General features: G+C 24.4%; 3 protein-coding genes across 4 annotated transcripts; 2 read left to right on the forward strand and 1 right to left on the reverse strand.

Moving 5' to 3' along the window:
* Positions 1-2265: 2265 nt before the first annotated feature.
* LOC112591798 (RNA 3'-terminal phosphate cyclase-like protein) lies at positions 2266-3914 on the forward strand. Its single transcript, XM_025335725.1, has 5 exons — positions 2266-2570; positions 2635-2870; positions 2934-3104; positions 3163-3587; positions 3673-3914. Exons 1-5 carry the CDS (start codon positions 2456-2458, stop codon positions 3821-3823), a joined length of 1098 nt encoding a protein of 365 aa, XP_025191510.1. The 5' UTR covers positions 2266-2455; the 3' UTR covers positions 3824-3914.
* Positions 3915-4987: 1073 nt separating this feature from the next.
* On the forward strand, positions 4988-7420 carry LOC112591799 (39S ribosomal protein L40, mitochondrial). Its single transcript, XM_025335727.1, has 3 exons — positions 4988-5154; positions 5223-5484; positions 6964-7420. The coding sequence occupies exons 2-3, from the start codon at positions 5269-5271 to the stop codon at positions 7339-7341; spliced, it is 594 nt and encodes a 197-aa protein (XP_025191512.1). The 5' UTR covers positions 4988-5154; positions 5223-5268; the 3' UTR covers positions 7342-7420.
* A 525-nt stretch (positions 7421-7945) lies between these two features.
* LOC112591778 lies at positions 7946-15673 on the reverse strand. Of its 2 annotated transcripts, none has more exons than XM_025335694.1 (13): positions 15470-15673; positions 14744-14790; positions 12558-12713; positions 12294-12488; positions 12085-12204; positions 11904-12009; positions 11709-11820; positions 11494-11629; positions 9575-9700; positions 9390-9516; positions 9203-9323; positions 8943-9139; positions 7946-8878 (listed from the first exon to the last, which is right to left on the reverse strand). In XM_025335694.1, exons 2-13 carry the CDS (start codon positions 14754-14756, stop codon positions 8599-8601), a joined length of 1689 nt encoding a protein of 562 aa, XP_025191479.1. In that variant the 5' UTR covers positions 14757-14790; positions 15470-15673; the 3' UTR covers positions 7946-8598. The 2 variants fall into 2 exon arrangements, with proteins under 2 accessions (XP_025191479.1, XP_025191480.1); XM_025335695.1 differs by having other exon boundaries at positions 12294-12485; positions 15470-15672.
* Between the last annotated feature and the right edge of the window lie 898 nt (positions 15674-16571).

A 16571-nucleotide genomic window follows, 5' to 3' on the forward strand; every position in this document is an offset into this window, starting at 1 on the left:
TGTGAAGTACTTTTTCTACTTCATAGATTCCAAAAATAATTTAAAGAATACATACATATATCTAGTATTCTAGAATATCCTTATTTTAATAAACTATTAATTTCCTTTAAAAATGTTGTTATATAACTTGCATGTTATTTATAAATTAGCTATATTCCTTTTAATAGTTGAGCCAAGTACTCACTTATGATAACACATTTCAATCACTTAAAATTTTAGGTTGGTGAATGTTAATGCACAAATATATATATAGAATAATTCATACTAATACTAAAATAAGTATCTAGTAGGTATTTACTTAATCACTTATGGGTATTACACTATTACAGTATTACCATATTAATGGTTATTATTTATATAGTTAACTGTATTATAATATATTTAGTATTCAGATTATTTTAAAATTTAAATAGTGCATTTTCTCTAAGTCTGATATTTATATTAATTATAATATATAGATATTAAATTATAGATGAGTTTACTATACTAAATTTGTATTTTTAAAACTACAAAACGTCTAACCTAATTTAAGTCAATTTCATCTTTAATAGAATTATTTAAAAAAAAGTGAAAAGTGGGTAACACCTTAGCTGTGTAGGGCTGTACCTACAGTTGCTGTCAATTGTACTTTGTCATTGAGGAGTAACTGGATTAAGTTGTTATAAAATATATATTAAATTTGAATTCAATAACAAATCATTGCATATGAAAAAGAAGTTATGAGTGGAAATGTTCTGTCAGCAATATTATAAAGTTTATTTCATTTATTAGTAAATATGGTAAATTGAATTAATTTTTGATGAATACATTATGTTTAAAAATGTTATTATGTTTACAAAATATAATAGTTTATGTTATTAAAAGTTTTAAGTACCCAAAAAAGAACATTTTATGAAAAACTTGTATTAAAGTTTCAAGATTTAAGTATTAGAATTAAAATTTTATTTATCTCCAACTACTAAATAATTTTAAAATGTTTATACTTTTAGTGATTCCTTAAATAATTAAAACCATAATATTATGACCACATAGTGTTATAATTAGGTTATTTCTTTTCAACACTACAGTTAATTCATTTTTTTTTTTTTTTTGGTTTAGTGTAATTTATGACCTATGGATAAAAACTTTATGCATACAATTTGTACAAAATATACGTATACATAATATGGAATTTATTGTATTTTAGATAATTACTATTTAAGTATTAGTAATTCAATTTAAAACTTAAAAATACATTTTCATTTGCAGCGTTGTTTTAACCCTTTTACAATAAAAGTTTTTCTGTTTTTTCAAATGTTAACATACCCTTTAAATTTAATATTACTAATTTCATATTCTTTAGCAAAATATATTTTTGAGAATTTGTAGATATACTCGAAACAAATGTTGAATGATTAGTTACTTTTAAAGTATTAAAAGCAGTGAATAATGGATCAACATTTACTGATACTATATCTATATAGAATATAGATTAATATACTTAAGTAGGTTAGGAAAAATGAATAAGGTTTAGTAATTTAATTTTATTATTTGAAATAAAGTTACAATAATTTCTTGTTTTAAGTCATAAAAGTTAAGAATTCCCCTTATAAATGTACAAAATAAATACTATAAGTAGATATTTTTCAAATTTTTCATTTAAATTTTGTGTCATGACATCCCTAGGACTTAGGAGGTGTCACATTTGGTTCGGTTGCAGACTATACAACCGAATGGTTTTGTATACCTAAACCATTTTTAAATAGTTTATGAGTAAAATTAGGTAAAATATTTTTTTTTCATTTTTAAGAATTATCGTTTGAATTATGTTTCTTAATTGAAGAAAAATAAATAGATACCTATTTAAAGAAGTAAAAACTAGAAATTAATAATTTATTATAGTATTTAAATTTCCAAATCCTATGGTGTTAGTTTGGACTCTTCTTTAAATTTCAGTCTGTCGATAATGATTAAAATTTAGAAAAAAAATTCAATTATATATATGTTTGATTTAGAGAAGTCAAAATATATTATATTTGTATAATATTAAATTATTTATTGTATTTATGCCTTATGGTAACAAACTTGTAGTTTAAATAACAAAATAATAGGATGTAGGTTAACATTCATATTTTTATAAGTTTTTATTTTTGTTTCTTCCATGGTTTTGAGAAAAGTACCTCAATCACTTAATACTTTATTTATATTGGCTAATCTGATTTTTATCAAATTTTAATTTTTATCAAAAAGCATTTTGAAATATGTTCACACGTGATTATGTGAATAACAATGTTGTGAATTGATTAGAATTATAAATTATAAGCTTAGCTATAGTTGTCCCCGTGGTTTTAACTGTTTTAAGTGTTTAAGTTTAAACATATTAATATTTCATAGCAATAGCTAATACAGTAATACAAATGTCACATCATCTGTGATTACATAGGGCTTACATTTACAATATAATTAAATTGAAATTATGATTTTTGAAGGCTGTAGTAATTTTCGTACAAGAATAATTTTATCACTTTTAAGTGGTAAACCAGTTAAAATACGAAATATTCGATCACAAGAAAATGAACCTGGATTAAAAGGTAAAAATACATTCTTTTTGAAACATGAAATTTCTTAAATTAATAACTGTATTCACAATTATAGAGTTTGAAGTAAATTTCTTACGTTTGGTCGACAAATTAACTAATGGTACTAATTTGGATGTCAATGAGACTGGTACTGATTTGTACTTTCAACCTGGTTTACTTATTGGTGGTGTAATAGATCATGAATGTTGTAAATTACGAGGTATAGGTTATTATTTGGAATTAATTGTCATGATTGCACCTTATTGTAAAAAAGGAATACAAGCTACACTTAAAGGAGTCACTAACAATCAAGTAAATTATAAAATCTGAATGTATATTAAATTAAAAATACAAACGTTTACAATTTTTTTAAAGAAAGATCCATCAGTTGATGCTTTTAAAGCTGGAGCACTAACAATTTTACAAAGAATATTGTTATTGGCTACTGATGCTAGTATGGAAATTAAAAAACGTGGTATGGAACCAGATGGCGGAGGTGAAATATATTTTTCCTGTGAACCTGTTAAATATACTAAAGCATTACAAGTAAGACTGATTATTATTTATCTCATGTTTATAATAGAGATTTATTTTTTAAATTTAGTTGACAGATTTTGGGAAAATAAAAAAAATTAGAGGAACATTTTTTTCATTAAGGGTATCACCATCAATTTCTAATCGGATGGTAGAAAAAGCTAAATCTGTCATGCTTAAATTTATTCCTGATGTATATTTTACTGTGGATCATCCTAAAGGAAAGTTATGTGGGAGATCTCCTGGTTTTGGTGCAAATATTGTTGCATCAACAACTAATGGAATTATATTAACTGCTGACAGTGTGTCACTGCCATTTACTGGTCAAAGAACCACAGCAGAAGAAGTAGCAGAAAATGTAGCATCAGCTATGCTTGAAGAGATTTGGCGTGGAGGTTGTGTAGACTCTTCTTTCCAATCCATTGTACTTCTTTACATGGCTCTGAGACAAAAAGATGTATCTCATGTTGTATTAGGACCATTATCACCTTACACGTAAATATAATTATTTAGTAAAATAAAATATAAAAACTAATAATATTAACCAATAAAATTAATTAATTTTATGAAAATATTTTAGGATTCAATTTTTAAGGCATTTGAAAGAATTTTTCGGGATATCATTTAAATTAGAACCATATATTGATTCTCAAAATGAAGATTTAAGTCAAGGCTGTGATTCAAAAATATTAGTAACTGGAGTTGGAATTGGTTACAATAAACTTGTATAAGATAATAATAAAGCACTTTTTTTGTAGAAAAATTTATTTCATTTAAATTTAATATCAAATTTTAATAAAAGAGTGTCAACATTGTTAGAAATTTGTAAAAGTCTTATATGCTTACAATATTTTGATATTATTTTATTTAACAAAGAATTGGGTGTCCTTAAGTTATTTTATGAATTTAAATTTATTTATAAGTAGATTTACTAGTATAAAAACATAATCTTATATTTATATGAGCACTATATAAAACTTATATGTTTAAAGCAGTTTAATACTCATTAATTAGTATATTTACAACATGGAGGTAATAATATATCTGGTGCATACAATAGATAAGGTTTGTAACTTTTATAAGGATTAGGTAAATTAGGTTATTAGATTTATTCATAGAATTCTATACTATTTGTTTAGCATAAAAGTTGGTGGGTATGTTTAGTGGTGTAAGAGTATGACAATTATATTCCATCCTTCCCCATCAGAGAAGAATTTATAATTAAAGTACATAATTGTTCATTGAAAACTGAATAAATTTCAACAATGTTGTATTATTTTTGGTGAACTTTTTTAAATAAAATTATATTCAGGTATCAGGTAATGTTCAACTGCCTTCTCTCTTATAAATTATAATTATATCTTTTTATTCTAATCATAGTTTGATGCAAACAATATTGTAAATTAATTTTTAACTGTTTTCATTTGGTATACTTATCAAAGACAATTCATAGATGACTAACAACACTTATGTGACTAATGGCTATGTATTATAACTTTTAACTTTGAATTTATTACACAAATTATTATTTAATGTTTCACATATTAGTCCAGCTTTTAGAACAACCTTATTTATCTGACTGGCTTTTGACTATTTTACTGGTTGGGTATCCTCCATGATAGAGAAGGACTTTGTCACTTGTCAAATGAGCAATAGTTTGGTTTATCAATAATATAATAAATGATATTGATGTTAACAATGAATATATACAATGATAAATTATTCAATTCATTATTTTTATATAGGTAACGATATGTGTATTTTATAAGATTTGTAGCAATTAATACAAATTATGTCGTAACATAATGTAAAAAGTTATTATTAAAAGTATTGAATATTTATTTTAAAAATATAAGATAATTTAAGTAATTCTTATGTGACATTAAACTTGCATAAATTTATTTTATTACTTAGTCTACTTCACGGCCTTAGATGTCTACTTTGTTGTTTTTCAATTTTGACGGTGACCGTCGAAATTAACGCTAGATAATATATAATTTTCTTATCTCTTGTCTTCCTAATTATCAGTGTACTAAATCGTCAGTTCGTCTATCATAGATAAGTATGTACTGTATTTTATTTTCATCATTTAATAAAGTAATAAGTATTTAGTATAGTTTTCTTAAATAGGGTTTACTTTACGTTTCACATCAAACGAGTTAATAAAGTAAGAGTGATGTTTAAATTATTTTCATCAGTTCCCATGCACTCGAGTGTATTGGTCGGTATAAGAAGCTTATCAACATCCGGAGGACCATTACTCTTTCGTTCATCTGTACCTATGTTTGCTGAGCCATTGAAAAAAAAGAAACGTTTGGATCCACAGATATTAAAAGCTAGAGAGGATAGAAAACGTAAAAAGATTGAAAAATCAATTAGAAAATTGGAAAAGGTGCAGTAAATTTAATGTTTAGATTTTAAGTATCTATAAAATATGCTAAAACATTTTAAAGTATAATTTAAATATAAATGTCTAGGTACTTATATTTTTTTTGATAGTAAGTATGTATTTTTAATGTTAGATGATAAAAGTAGTTTAAAAAATACTCGTTAGTGTTGACCCAGCCCACCAACTGCTCCATATCTCTGGTCGCTATTATTTGTCATTTCAAACTCTCACCAACTAATCTTATGAGCTTAATTTTCACAAAGCTAATTATGAGGTATTAAATGATTATTTATGTACATTTGACTAAAGTTATTTGTTAAATGATACTTTAAAATTTTTCATGATTATCTTTAATTTTTATTTGACACTTACAATGCCATCAAAATCCATTTTCCTAAATTTTCAAGTTAGATGTCACCTTTTTCCAAATGGTTAAACAATTTGAATATGTTCAAAGAAGATTTTTAAGATATATTGGCTACAAACTTCAACGTATTATTGGTGACCTTTCTCCATCCTTATCTATACCTCTATCTTTGATTCGAAAGCACCTCTACTTGGAATGTCTGGACAAAAGACAACAATGCAATAATATTTACTTCATATCCAAACTTATTAACAGAACTATATTTTCTTCTGAGCTTCTGGATCTAGTATAGTTTCATGACCCTCAATACTTGTCTCATTCCTGTTGTATCTTCTCTATTGAACACTACCAAACGTCATTTGGTTTTAATAACCTAATCGATCGAATGTAACAGATTGGAAAACTTTGACATGTTCAATTTAAAAAGCTTGTCATCCCTAAAATTATAAATCATAAATTTATGAACCTATATTTTATATGTATTTTTTACATGTACCATATTATTTATTTGCAAATGTTAATACCTAATTAAGTAATTTAATATTAATATGCTTTTTATCTACTTTAATACATACCAATTAAATAATTTATGTATTTTTATATTATACTCGAGTCTTTACAGGCATTTAAACAAACAAATATACAATTTATAGCTTTGTGTAAATTGAGTTTTTAATATTGCCATGTTTTTATGCTTTAATAATGAGAACTATATTAAAGAATATTTCAATCAGAAATATTGTGTATACTATATCAGATTACCCATTTTCTCTTTGCAAAATATATTTTATGTAGGTACATACTTTTTATAGAAAGTAAATAAAAAATTTATTTTGATTGTCATTAATTCATTTGTTTGTTCTATAGGTATACAATTTATTTTAACGTCATAGTTGTATATTTTATCTTGTGTAAATTATTATAATAATAACTATATGAACTTGATTGTTTGAGCATAGAACAAAACACAATATTATGCTATTGGTCTGTGTACTTTGATTATACATTATTATAAGATGTATAACTAAACAATTTTATTAGTTGACTATTAGACTTATAAGAATTTTATGTGTTATTTCTATGAATATTAACAATTGCATTCTATGTATTTCAAGGTATCCAAAACATTGAAACCTATTGATGAGATACAATTAATGGCTTCATTATCCAATGAACGCGACAGTCGTCAAAGACCAACTATAGTTCATAGTAATGATAAGCTTGAGGAACGAATAGTTGCAGCAAAAGCCTGGTCAATGTATAAACACGATGAACACTTTTTTAATCTCCAAGTTATCAATGACCTAGAGTATTCACAACAACGTGCATTGAATGAGTTACGTGAAGTTTCTGAAGATTTATATCTTGCAGCCGTTGATATTGATGAATCCTTATTGACATATCAACTAACTGGACCAGTAGAAACTCCTCCAATTGATAACTACCAAAGTCCTGATGGAGAATACATTGATATTTCTAAAAAATGGGATTAAAATTAATGTAGTTTAAAACCATATGTGAAAGATTTGAATATCTAAATAAATGATTAAATTCTGTAATAATTGAGATGTATTTATGCATTTTGAAAAAAATGGATCATTTCACTATTTTAATTTATTAATCCCAATTCCCAAGTTAATTATAATTATCATACAATTTTTTTTACTAAAATGTATTTATAATGTAAAAACATTTATAATCAACACTTTATTACAAAAAATATTACAAATAAATTCTGAATTGAGAAATACAGTTATAAAATGTCAAAATAATTTATTTTCTAAATGTTTGATCGTTGTTAGTTTTATTTTAATAAAAATGCATTATAAAATCTACAATTTTAGTTTAAAATTTTAATCATACAATTTGGTTGTTGTTTTATAATATAAATATATATATATGTATGTATTTATGTACTTGTATTATTAAAATTAACTTAGCAAAATAGAAAATTTAATGTAATATTACAATGTTATAAATAGTTAAATACTTTTTTAATATATTTATAGGAACAAAGTGTTAAATACTTGAAATAAAAAAAAAAGAAGAAAATTTATAATTTATAATAATTATAATATAATAAATATTCCAAAATATTATGATGCACGATATTGTGAATGATGAGTTATAAAGGTATTATATACAATTTCAACTATATAAAATAATAGTAAACAATACTTTAAAGTTTAAACTATCATGAATAACTGATTTTTTTTAAATATTTAGGCTTGTACAAATAAAATGAATTATTTAGATCAGCGTTTCTCAACCTATGGTACGCGTATCACTAGTGGTACGCAGGAAGCTCAAAGGTGGTACTTGAATGAAAAATAAATATTTATCATAAAATAAAACAATATTATATACATAAACTATTATTTCGTTTATTTGATTACTAAACCAAATAGTCGGTTTTATTCACGTTAAAGATAGAAATTTAGATAAACAATAATCTCTATAATGTTGTAATGCTTGGTTGATTTATGTTTTAATAAATTGTACATGCTTAATTTTACTTTTGTTTAATAAATTTTAATATTCTATAAATTTTTTTTTAGACAAAATGAAAAAATAGTTTTCTAAATTAAATGGTATGTGAAAATTTTCAAGATGTGTAGGTGGTACTCCGGTACTCGGAAGTTAAAAGGTTGAGAATCGCTGATCTAGATTACTATTATATCTTACTTGGAAAAACAAACCCATATAATAAAAATAAAAGTTATTTGAGAATATAACCAATTTTAATTAGTTTATATATTGATTATCGATAGTATTGCTTTAATGACAGATGCTGCAGCTAAGGAAGCATAAGGTTGCCATTTGTTTTTTACTGATCCATCTTTATAGTCTGAAATGCCTCTAACAATAGCATAGGAATGACAATAGTTTCCCATTAGGGATCCCATAACTGAGTCAAATTCTGAATCCATAGCCAGTAATTTATATTCGGTAGTGAATTTTTGTCTTGTAAACGCATTAGATGTAACACTTAGACCACCGCCAATAGGACCAACATGTACTCTTAAACCTCTAAAATAATAAATAACAGTTGGAAATTAAAAAATAACTTAAAATTAATTATTATCAAACATACAAATTATTGTCCTTATCGTTGCAAATGGGATGAGTTATCTCAATCAATTCTGTTTTACCGATATACATTTGAAGTTTATCGGAATCTGCTGGTGGTCGTTTAAAGTCAGATTCATTATCGGTTTTTTGTTTTTCTATCTTATTCAAAGCTTCGCTTAAATATACATCCCATAAAGGCTTTTTATCAATTGATTTTACCTATTAAATATACTTTTGTACATGTGAAACTAAATTCAATTTAGGTAATTCCATTTTTCTTACTTCTGTCTGTAATTTCATTGCAGCTATTTGTATATCAAATATTTTTGGACTATATTGATGACAATGGAATTTCATGTTTCCATTTTCATTTGAGACATTCTTACAGTATGTATATACAGCTCTAATAAATAATAACAATTTTAGTTTAATATTTATGTGCAATCGCAATGTAATATTATTTTATTACTTTTGGTTGTTTCCATAATGAGAAACAACTACATCTCCTAATTTTACATGCTTGTCATAATTTGTATAATGTGGTACACCACCACCAGCACCACAAACAAAAACATGTTCAACTTTTTGAAATGTTCCTAAAAATATTTTCATTGAATGAGAACAAAGTGTTAAGATAGAAACAAAAATAATAACCTAATAAGCGAGTTATTGCATTTCCGGCTGCTATTGTAGCTTCTCTGCTTAATCCAAGTGCAGGAAGTTTGGTACAAACTACACTATGGTTTCCCATTTTTCCTATTGTATAAACATTTGATTCTCCTGAAAAAGTAAGAACATTTTAACTTTTTAATAGTGAAGAGCCATTTTTTACTTCATACATTGAATATTACTTTTATTGTAAAAACATAATATAATATATTGAAGCAATTAAATTAATTAATTAATAAAAAGCTTTTATAATTAAAAAGTATATTAAATTATCAACAGTTTTTTTTTTTTATTGAATACTTAAAATATTTTTAATTTTTTTATCATGTTAGACAGTTTAAATATACCTTAAAAAATAAACTTTAAAAAAATCTTTTAATTTAATAAAATATAAAACACATAATATATATCCAAATTGTCCAAATTAAAATAGTTATTACCTCATTAGTAATTAGGTACTATGGGTACCAAATTATTTTATATTTAGTTAATTCGTTCAAAACTTCTTTGTTATTTTCAGTTTTCCTATAAATGTTCAGCCGAATAAATCTATTTAAACGGTTTTCTATCATAGTTTTTTTTTTTTAAATTTTTTTCTATCAAGATAAGGGTTTAGATCATTGCAATGACGAAAACGTCCTTTCTGCAATAGCTGTTATTATTAAGATTTTTAAGAATTTAATGTTTATAGACATTTGGATAGTCATCATCATTATAATTATTTAGTAATAATTCTAATAGATTGGTTGGCATTTTTGACAAATTATGCAGAGAAATTTTGCGAAAATCTAAGTTCTGCACTTACTACTAAATGAGAAAAAGATGATAACATATTAATATTTGTGAAAAAAAAAAATCTTTCTGAATATTTTTGTATTAAATATATTTGTAGTTTTCAAAAGTATCTGAAAATCTAGAATAGGTATCTTTCTCTTTCTTCTTTCTTAATTAAAACTCTTCAATAATGTTTTATATTTTAGCACGTATTATTGATAGGTATAAAATATAAATAAATTAAAACAGTATTTCATTAACTTTACATAACGTGCTTGTGTTAAATGAATGCTAAGCTCAATACCTAAAATAAATTTTAAATATAGTGTTATTGGGATCAGTCAAAAAGAAGACCAATTTAAAATCGTCATAATATGACTCGATTTTAATGAATAACGAAGTCGTGGGAAATCTGAATATGTTCAACGTAAAAATGATCAAATATAATTATATAGGTACCTACCTAAGTATGTATTTAATATTTATGCATAATGCATGCGAGCGTAGTGTGTGAATAATAAATTTATACAAAGTGAGTATGATTTCCTAGTCAAAATTCTGAATAAAAACTGTGTTTCATAAAAAATATCATAAGTTACATCATGAGTCCATTGGTGAGGGGGGTTCTGACGCTGTAACCCCTCCATAGATACGCCACTGATCATAGTTACAGCGAATACTAATAATATCTATAATATCTAAATTTTAAGCTAGTTTTATAGTGAGTATAATACTGTTTAGTACCTAAAAATAACTATTTAGAAAGTAGGTAAATCACAGTAAGTTTTAGTTTACATTACAATACATATTATTAGGTACCTAGTACCTACATACGTTTTTTTAAATATATATTTATAAATAGCTATGTATGCTTTTATTTTCTGCAAACTTATGGGCGTGGCTTGTGATATTTTGGTATTGTATACCAGAATACTGACTTATAAACAGTTTAACCTTGTATTTATCAAACACTGGAAATTAACACACATTCATAATGATAATTTATTGTTAAACCTTGATTTTACCTTTAGTAGTACTTATCTAAGCTTTCATTAGTATAATTTCCATAGTGACTTGATAAAAAATAGGTACATTTAAAAAAAAAATAAATTATTATTTTGTGTTCTTACCAACAGTGGTGTATCGTACAAAAGTTTCTTTGTTTTCGATCAACATATCAACGGCTACTTTTTCACAATACTCCGCTGTGATAATAGCCACAGTTGGTTGCCGATTATTTTGAATAATAGGAATTTGTTCAACAATCTTAAATAATAAGTGATCATTTTATAAAGTATTCCAAAATAATATTAAAAATTAAGTTATTATATGAGAGTTATTGTACTTTGTCATGAAGGACAACTCTCGTGTAACCACCATCAACAGGCTTAACAATTCCAGACTGTTGTAGTTTCTCTAAATTGTCCTTAATGTCTGAGTTCTTCCATCCGTATTTCCTTGACAAAAATAAGAATTACAGAATCTATAGTTGAATAATGAATAGTAACAATATAATAGGTAAGTAAAAAATAAGTTTTACTTGTTAATATCGTCAATAGTTAGTGGGTTAGGATATGAAGATTCGATCAATTCACGTAATTTAGTGAGTGATATATCCAAATTTAATTTTGAACCTTCAACAGAAACTATGAAAACATTTATAGGTTGACTTGTTAATAGAAATCAATGAATTATTATTACTTAAAAGAAGAAAATTGTACCTTGATTTACAGGTTTTACTGATGTTTTTTCCAGCTGTTTTAACTCAATTTCAATTTTTGATACACATTTATAGCCTTTGTGCATTAAAGTTAATAATTTTTTTACAAAACCAACATAATCTATAAATACAAAAACAAAATTTAAGTATCTATGTGAAATATTTTTTTTTGTACTCTTAGATTATTAATAGTAATAATAAAAAAAGCACCAAGAGGAAATTGATCAGGTAATATTAAGTCTTGAAAGAATTGAGACGCCACTGTTGAGGCATCCACCGTTTTATCTCCATTACACCAAAATTTTATGGTACGTCTTTCTTTGGTGTGTAGACCCGTTTGACCATTTACTAGAAACACGCAGAACTGGACCGATGTATCTGCGGGTGTTTCGTCTTGAATATCTACTGTGACATACTATAGTTATATATTTTTTAATTTTCTACATAAATATATATATTTATATGTATATTTACCGTATTTTCTAATTTTGCTGATCACGATGCCGCTGTGTTCTCCGCCAGCTAGATATTCATTCTTTTCATTGTGCTCATTGTTGTTATCTGCTTGGCGTTCAACTACAAGTACTGTTGATGTGAGTGTTTTAGATTTAGTTATTAAAACCACTCTATCTAATATAAAACAAAAATATATTTTTTCATTTAAAAAATAATCATTTTGCATAATATATTATAATAATATATAATTATTTTTATTATAGTTGTATATGCAATGTTTAGAGTAGTTTTCGTGTAAAAGTACTTACTTATAAACGGTTTTGATTTAAAAGATGATTTTAAAAAGCCATTTTTTTACTTATCAGGAAAAAAAAAGTTGTTTAAATGGGTAAAATTATATTAAATTTATTATGATTATTTTTAATAATATTGACTTTAATAGTCTAAAAACTTTAAACTCCAACGATTTTATTTTATTTTTACATAGATATAATAATCATAATAATATAATATTTTTGAATAAAATATTACATTATTATTATTTTATATTAGTTAAATTAAACAATAAATTCTCATAAATAATTGTCGTTGTGTAATAAATTAATAATTACCTAATATTTAAAATTAATTAAGTCTCGCGATTGGACCGATGGATGGTTTGTTTTAAACTATATATATATCAAGTTATATAATTACATTGTTACGCTGTAAATATCTATGTTTATTATCAGGGTTGTGAATTAAATGTATTTGATTTTTTTGCTATACCGTATAAGAAGATAAATCTGAGAAAAATTTGCTTTGTTTTATTTATAGTTAAAATACAAAATTTTATTTTTCTCATATTCTTGAGTTAGAACATGTAAATGCATGTTTTCATGATATTTTCATATTAATGATTTTTTGCTAAATATTTTTATTATCAGTCATTTAAATGACTTTTAATAATTAATTCCAACATTATTTTTAATGGAGATGTTTTTTGGAAATTTAAGTGCATAAATATATACTTAATACTTTTTTAGTGCATTAAATCCACAGTCCTGCTTACTATAAATATTATGTGTATAATGTATAAATTGTATACATATATTAAAATTTTAAAATTGTGTTTTTTAATAATAAAAATATTTTAAATGATTTTTTAAATTTTTTCCTCCAAGTAAGTTTATTATACTCTCTATACTTTATTCAGGGTGAGAACGTATGGTCGCCCGATGAAAATCGATTATTTTTGCATATTTCTTACTCGACACCCTGTCAACAAAACCGGTTGGATGTCACGTGGAATACGTAAGATCCGTGCGTTTTCTCAATAAACTGAGTACCTATCTATTATCTTATCATTGCAATGCATTGTTGGAATTTGACTATCAAAATTTATATTAAAAAATAATTGAATAGGAATTTATATTTTAGGTGTATGTATATGTAATTATCATTAGGTATAAAAGATAAATTCTTTATGAAATTGTAGTTTTCTGCACTTTTTAATAATGTAATAACAAAAATCAAATTTCAAATTGTGATACAATTGGAAAAGAAATTTTTTTTTTAATGCATAATATTGTATGCTCAAATATATCGAATAAACAATTGAAAAAAATTTTTCAATTACATTTTAGTATTGAGAACATATTAATTTATTAATTTAGATAATAAAATGCATTTTTGAATCTTTTATTAGTATTGCTTTTTTAATTCTTATTCAGCTTGTTAAGTTGTTGAAATTATTACGTTAATAATTATTTTAATTTTTTTAATTCAAATAATATAATATAAAAATAGATAGAAAATATTTAAAAGTAATTTTATGCCGATATATACATAATATACATAGTATTAATGAATAATGATACGAAATAGAATTCTATAACTACCTAAATGGTAAAAATACTATCATACTAAATATGTTTTTATTATAGGTAATAGGTACATACTTCACTATGCAGAATGCTAATGCGTTAAAGAAGTAAAAATAGTAAGTATTTTAGAGGTTATTCATAATAACAATATACTATAAGTACCTATATGTAGAATTAATTATTTTAATGTTTAACTCAAAATAATTGTCATCTTTTTCAATAAGTAATAAATTAATACTATAATATAGGTAAACAACGATATTGAGTATTAGTATTATACTATTACAATAATGGTATAAGTATATATATATTATATAATGTTAGAATAAAGTAACTTACCTTGATTAGTCATTATGTTTAATATATATTTGAAACTGATGTCATTTCTGAAAAAAAAAGTTTTAAGTATACATTAGATTTATTTATGAATCACGTGTTTACTAAAATAGTATAAAAGTTATTTTAGTATTTATTATAAAAGTGAATAAAAATAATAATAGTAAGTATAAATAAACCTAAACATTGTTTTTTATATTTCTATAATGACAAATTTCGTTTAAAATATTATCAAAATAGTATTAATTTTATTTCTGTTAGTTTTTAACAATATAATTTATATATCTCACCTTTTTAAGCGAGGCATATATATTTTATAGTTAAAATTAATAATCATTTTTTTTATCATTAATCCTATTTTATTTATTCTTAAGTAGAAATGATGTTGAAATGAACAATATGAAAATGAGCATTATATCATCGATGTTATAATATTCTTGTTAAAAACGTCATATTAAGGGGTTGACTTTAATTTGATCAAATATTTTGGTACCTGGTACCATATGGGTACGAGTTATATACGTATGATTTACTTGCATTTGTACTTATAAAATAGGCGAATAATATTGATATTTCTATAAATTTATAGTATAGATATAGGTACCTAAGTTAATGTTTATTATATCCTACCTCACGCAACAATAAGTCTGTAACTTATATCTATCTATAAAAATAAACCGTATAACACACACATATATTTATATATAATATGTACATATAGGTACTCACATTTATAGTATAAAGCTAGTAGCCCATAGGCAATAATCTGACTGTAAAACGACGACCAATATAGCAGTGTATTGTTTTCTTTCAGTACAGTCGACTGCTGAGTTAAACGATCAACTGTATAGTGACACACATTTATCAACGTAGTAATACAGGATTCATTGCTTCCGACACTGTTACGAATCAATTGCAAAGCGACTGTGTCACGGTTATATTATTACATATATATATACATTGGTGGGAGCAGGCAGTATTTTTCGTCAATGACTAGAGGATATGATAATGTATTATAAGAAAAGGAGGGAATGAAAAACATTGTATAATAAATAAAAATAACAAGAATATTATATGTTTACAGACGTACAGTTATCAGTGACACAAGTGTATTAACCATTACGAATGGAAGGGGTTATCTAGAGCATAGCATGCATGAACGTTATAATGCAGGCGTACAGCGTTAGAATTCTCTGCGTATATTGAAATATATAATTTTAACACATTTTAATTTTGTTTAGATCACTGTTCATTAATTATTAAAAAAAAAAAAAATCAAATTCATTACTTAAAAAAGAAAAATACCATATGTATATGCATTTTATTTAAAAAATATGTGTACGAGTGTGATATACATTTTATAAGTTAAAACTGTGGGATGTCGTCAATCTAAAATAATTGGTAAAATATATAATTTCACAAATGCAGTGACGCCTGAAAAACAAACGTAAAAGAAAGATGCAACATAACACCATGTTTTATGTATTTATTTATATTATAATAAAATTATGATAACACGGCGTTTTAGATATGCTATTTAAATACATCACAATTAAAGGCTTTTTTTTTGGTATTTTGTAAGTTAATAATTCAGTTATTTGATTAAAACTTAGCGTATTTTGTTACATATTAATCAATGGTTTCAACAAAAAAACGATATAAATATTAAGTGTTTCATTTGGGGAAATGAGTGAATAGTAAATACTACGAATGATGGCAGAATGTAATTTTATAGGTAACTGTTAATTTTAATTATTTTATGATCAATTAATAGAACTAACATTTGAAATTAAAAGTGACCTATAGGCCATTAGTTTCAAATTTATTATTA

Source organism: Melanaphis sacchari, unplaced genomic scaffold (genome assembly GCF_002803265.2).
Source record: "Melanaphis sacchari strain LSU unplaced genomic scaffold, SCAv2.0 Contig1439_pilon_pilon, whole genome shotgun sequence".
In the NCBI taxonomy this organism is placed as follows: Eukaryota; Metazoa; Arthropoda; class Insecta; order Hemiptera; family Aphididae; genus Melanaphis; species Melanaphis sacchari.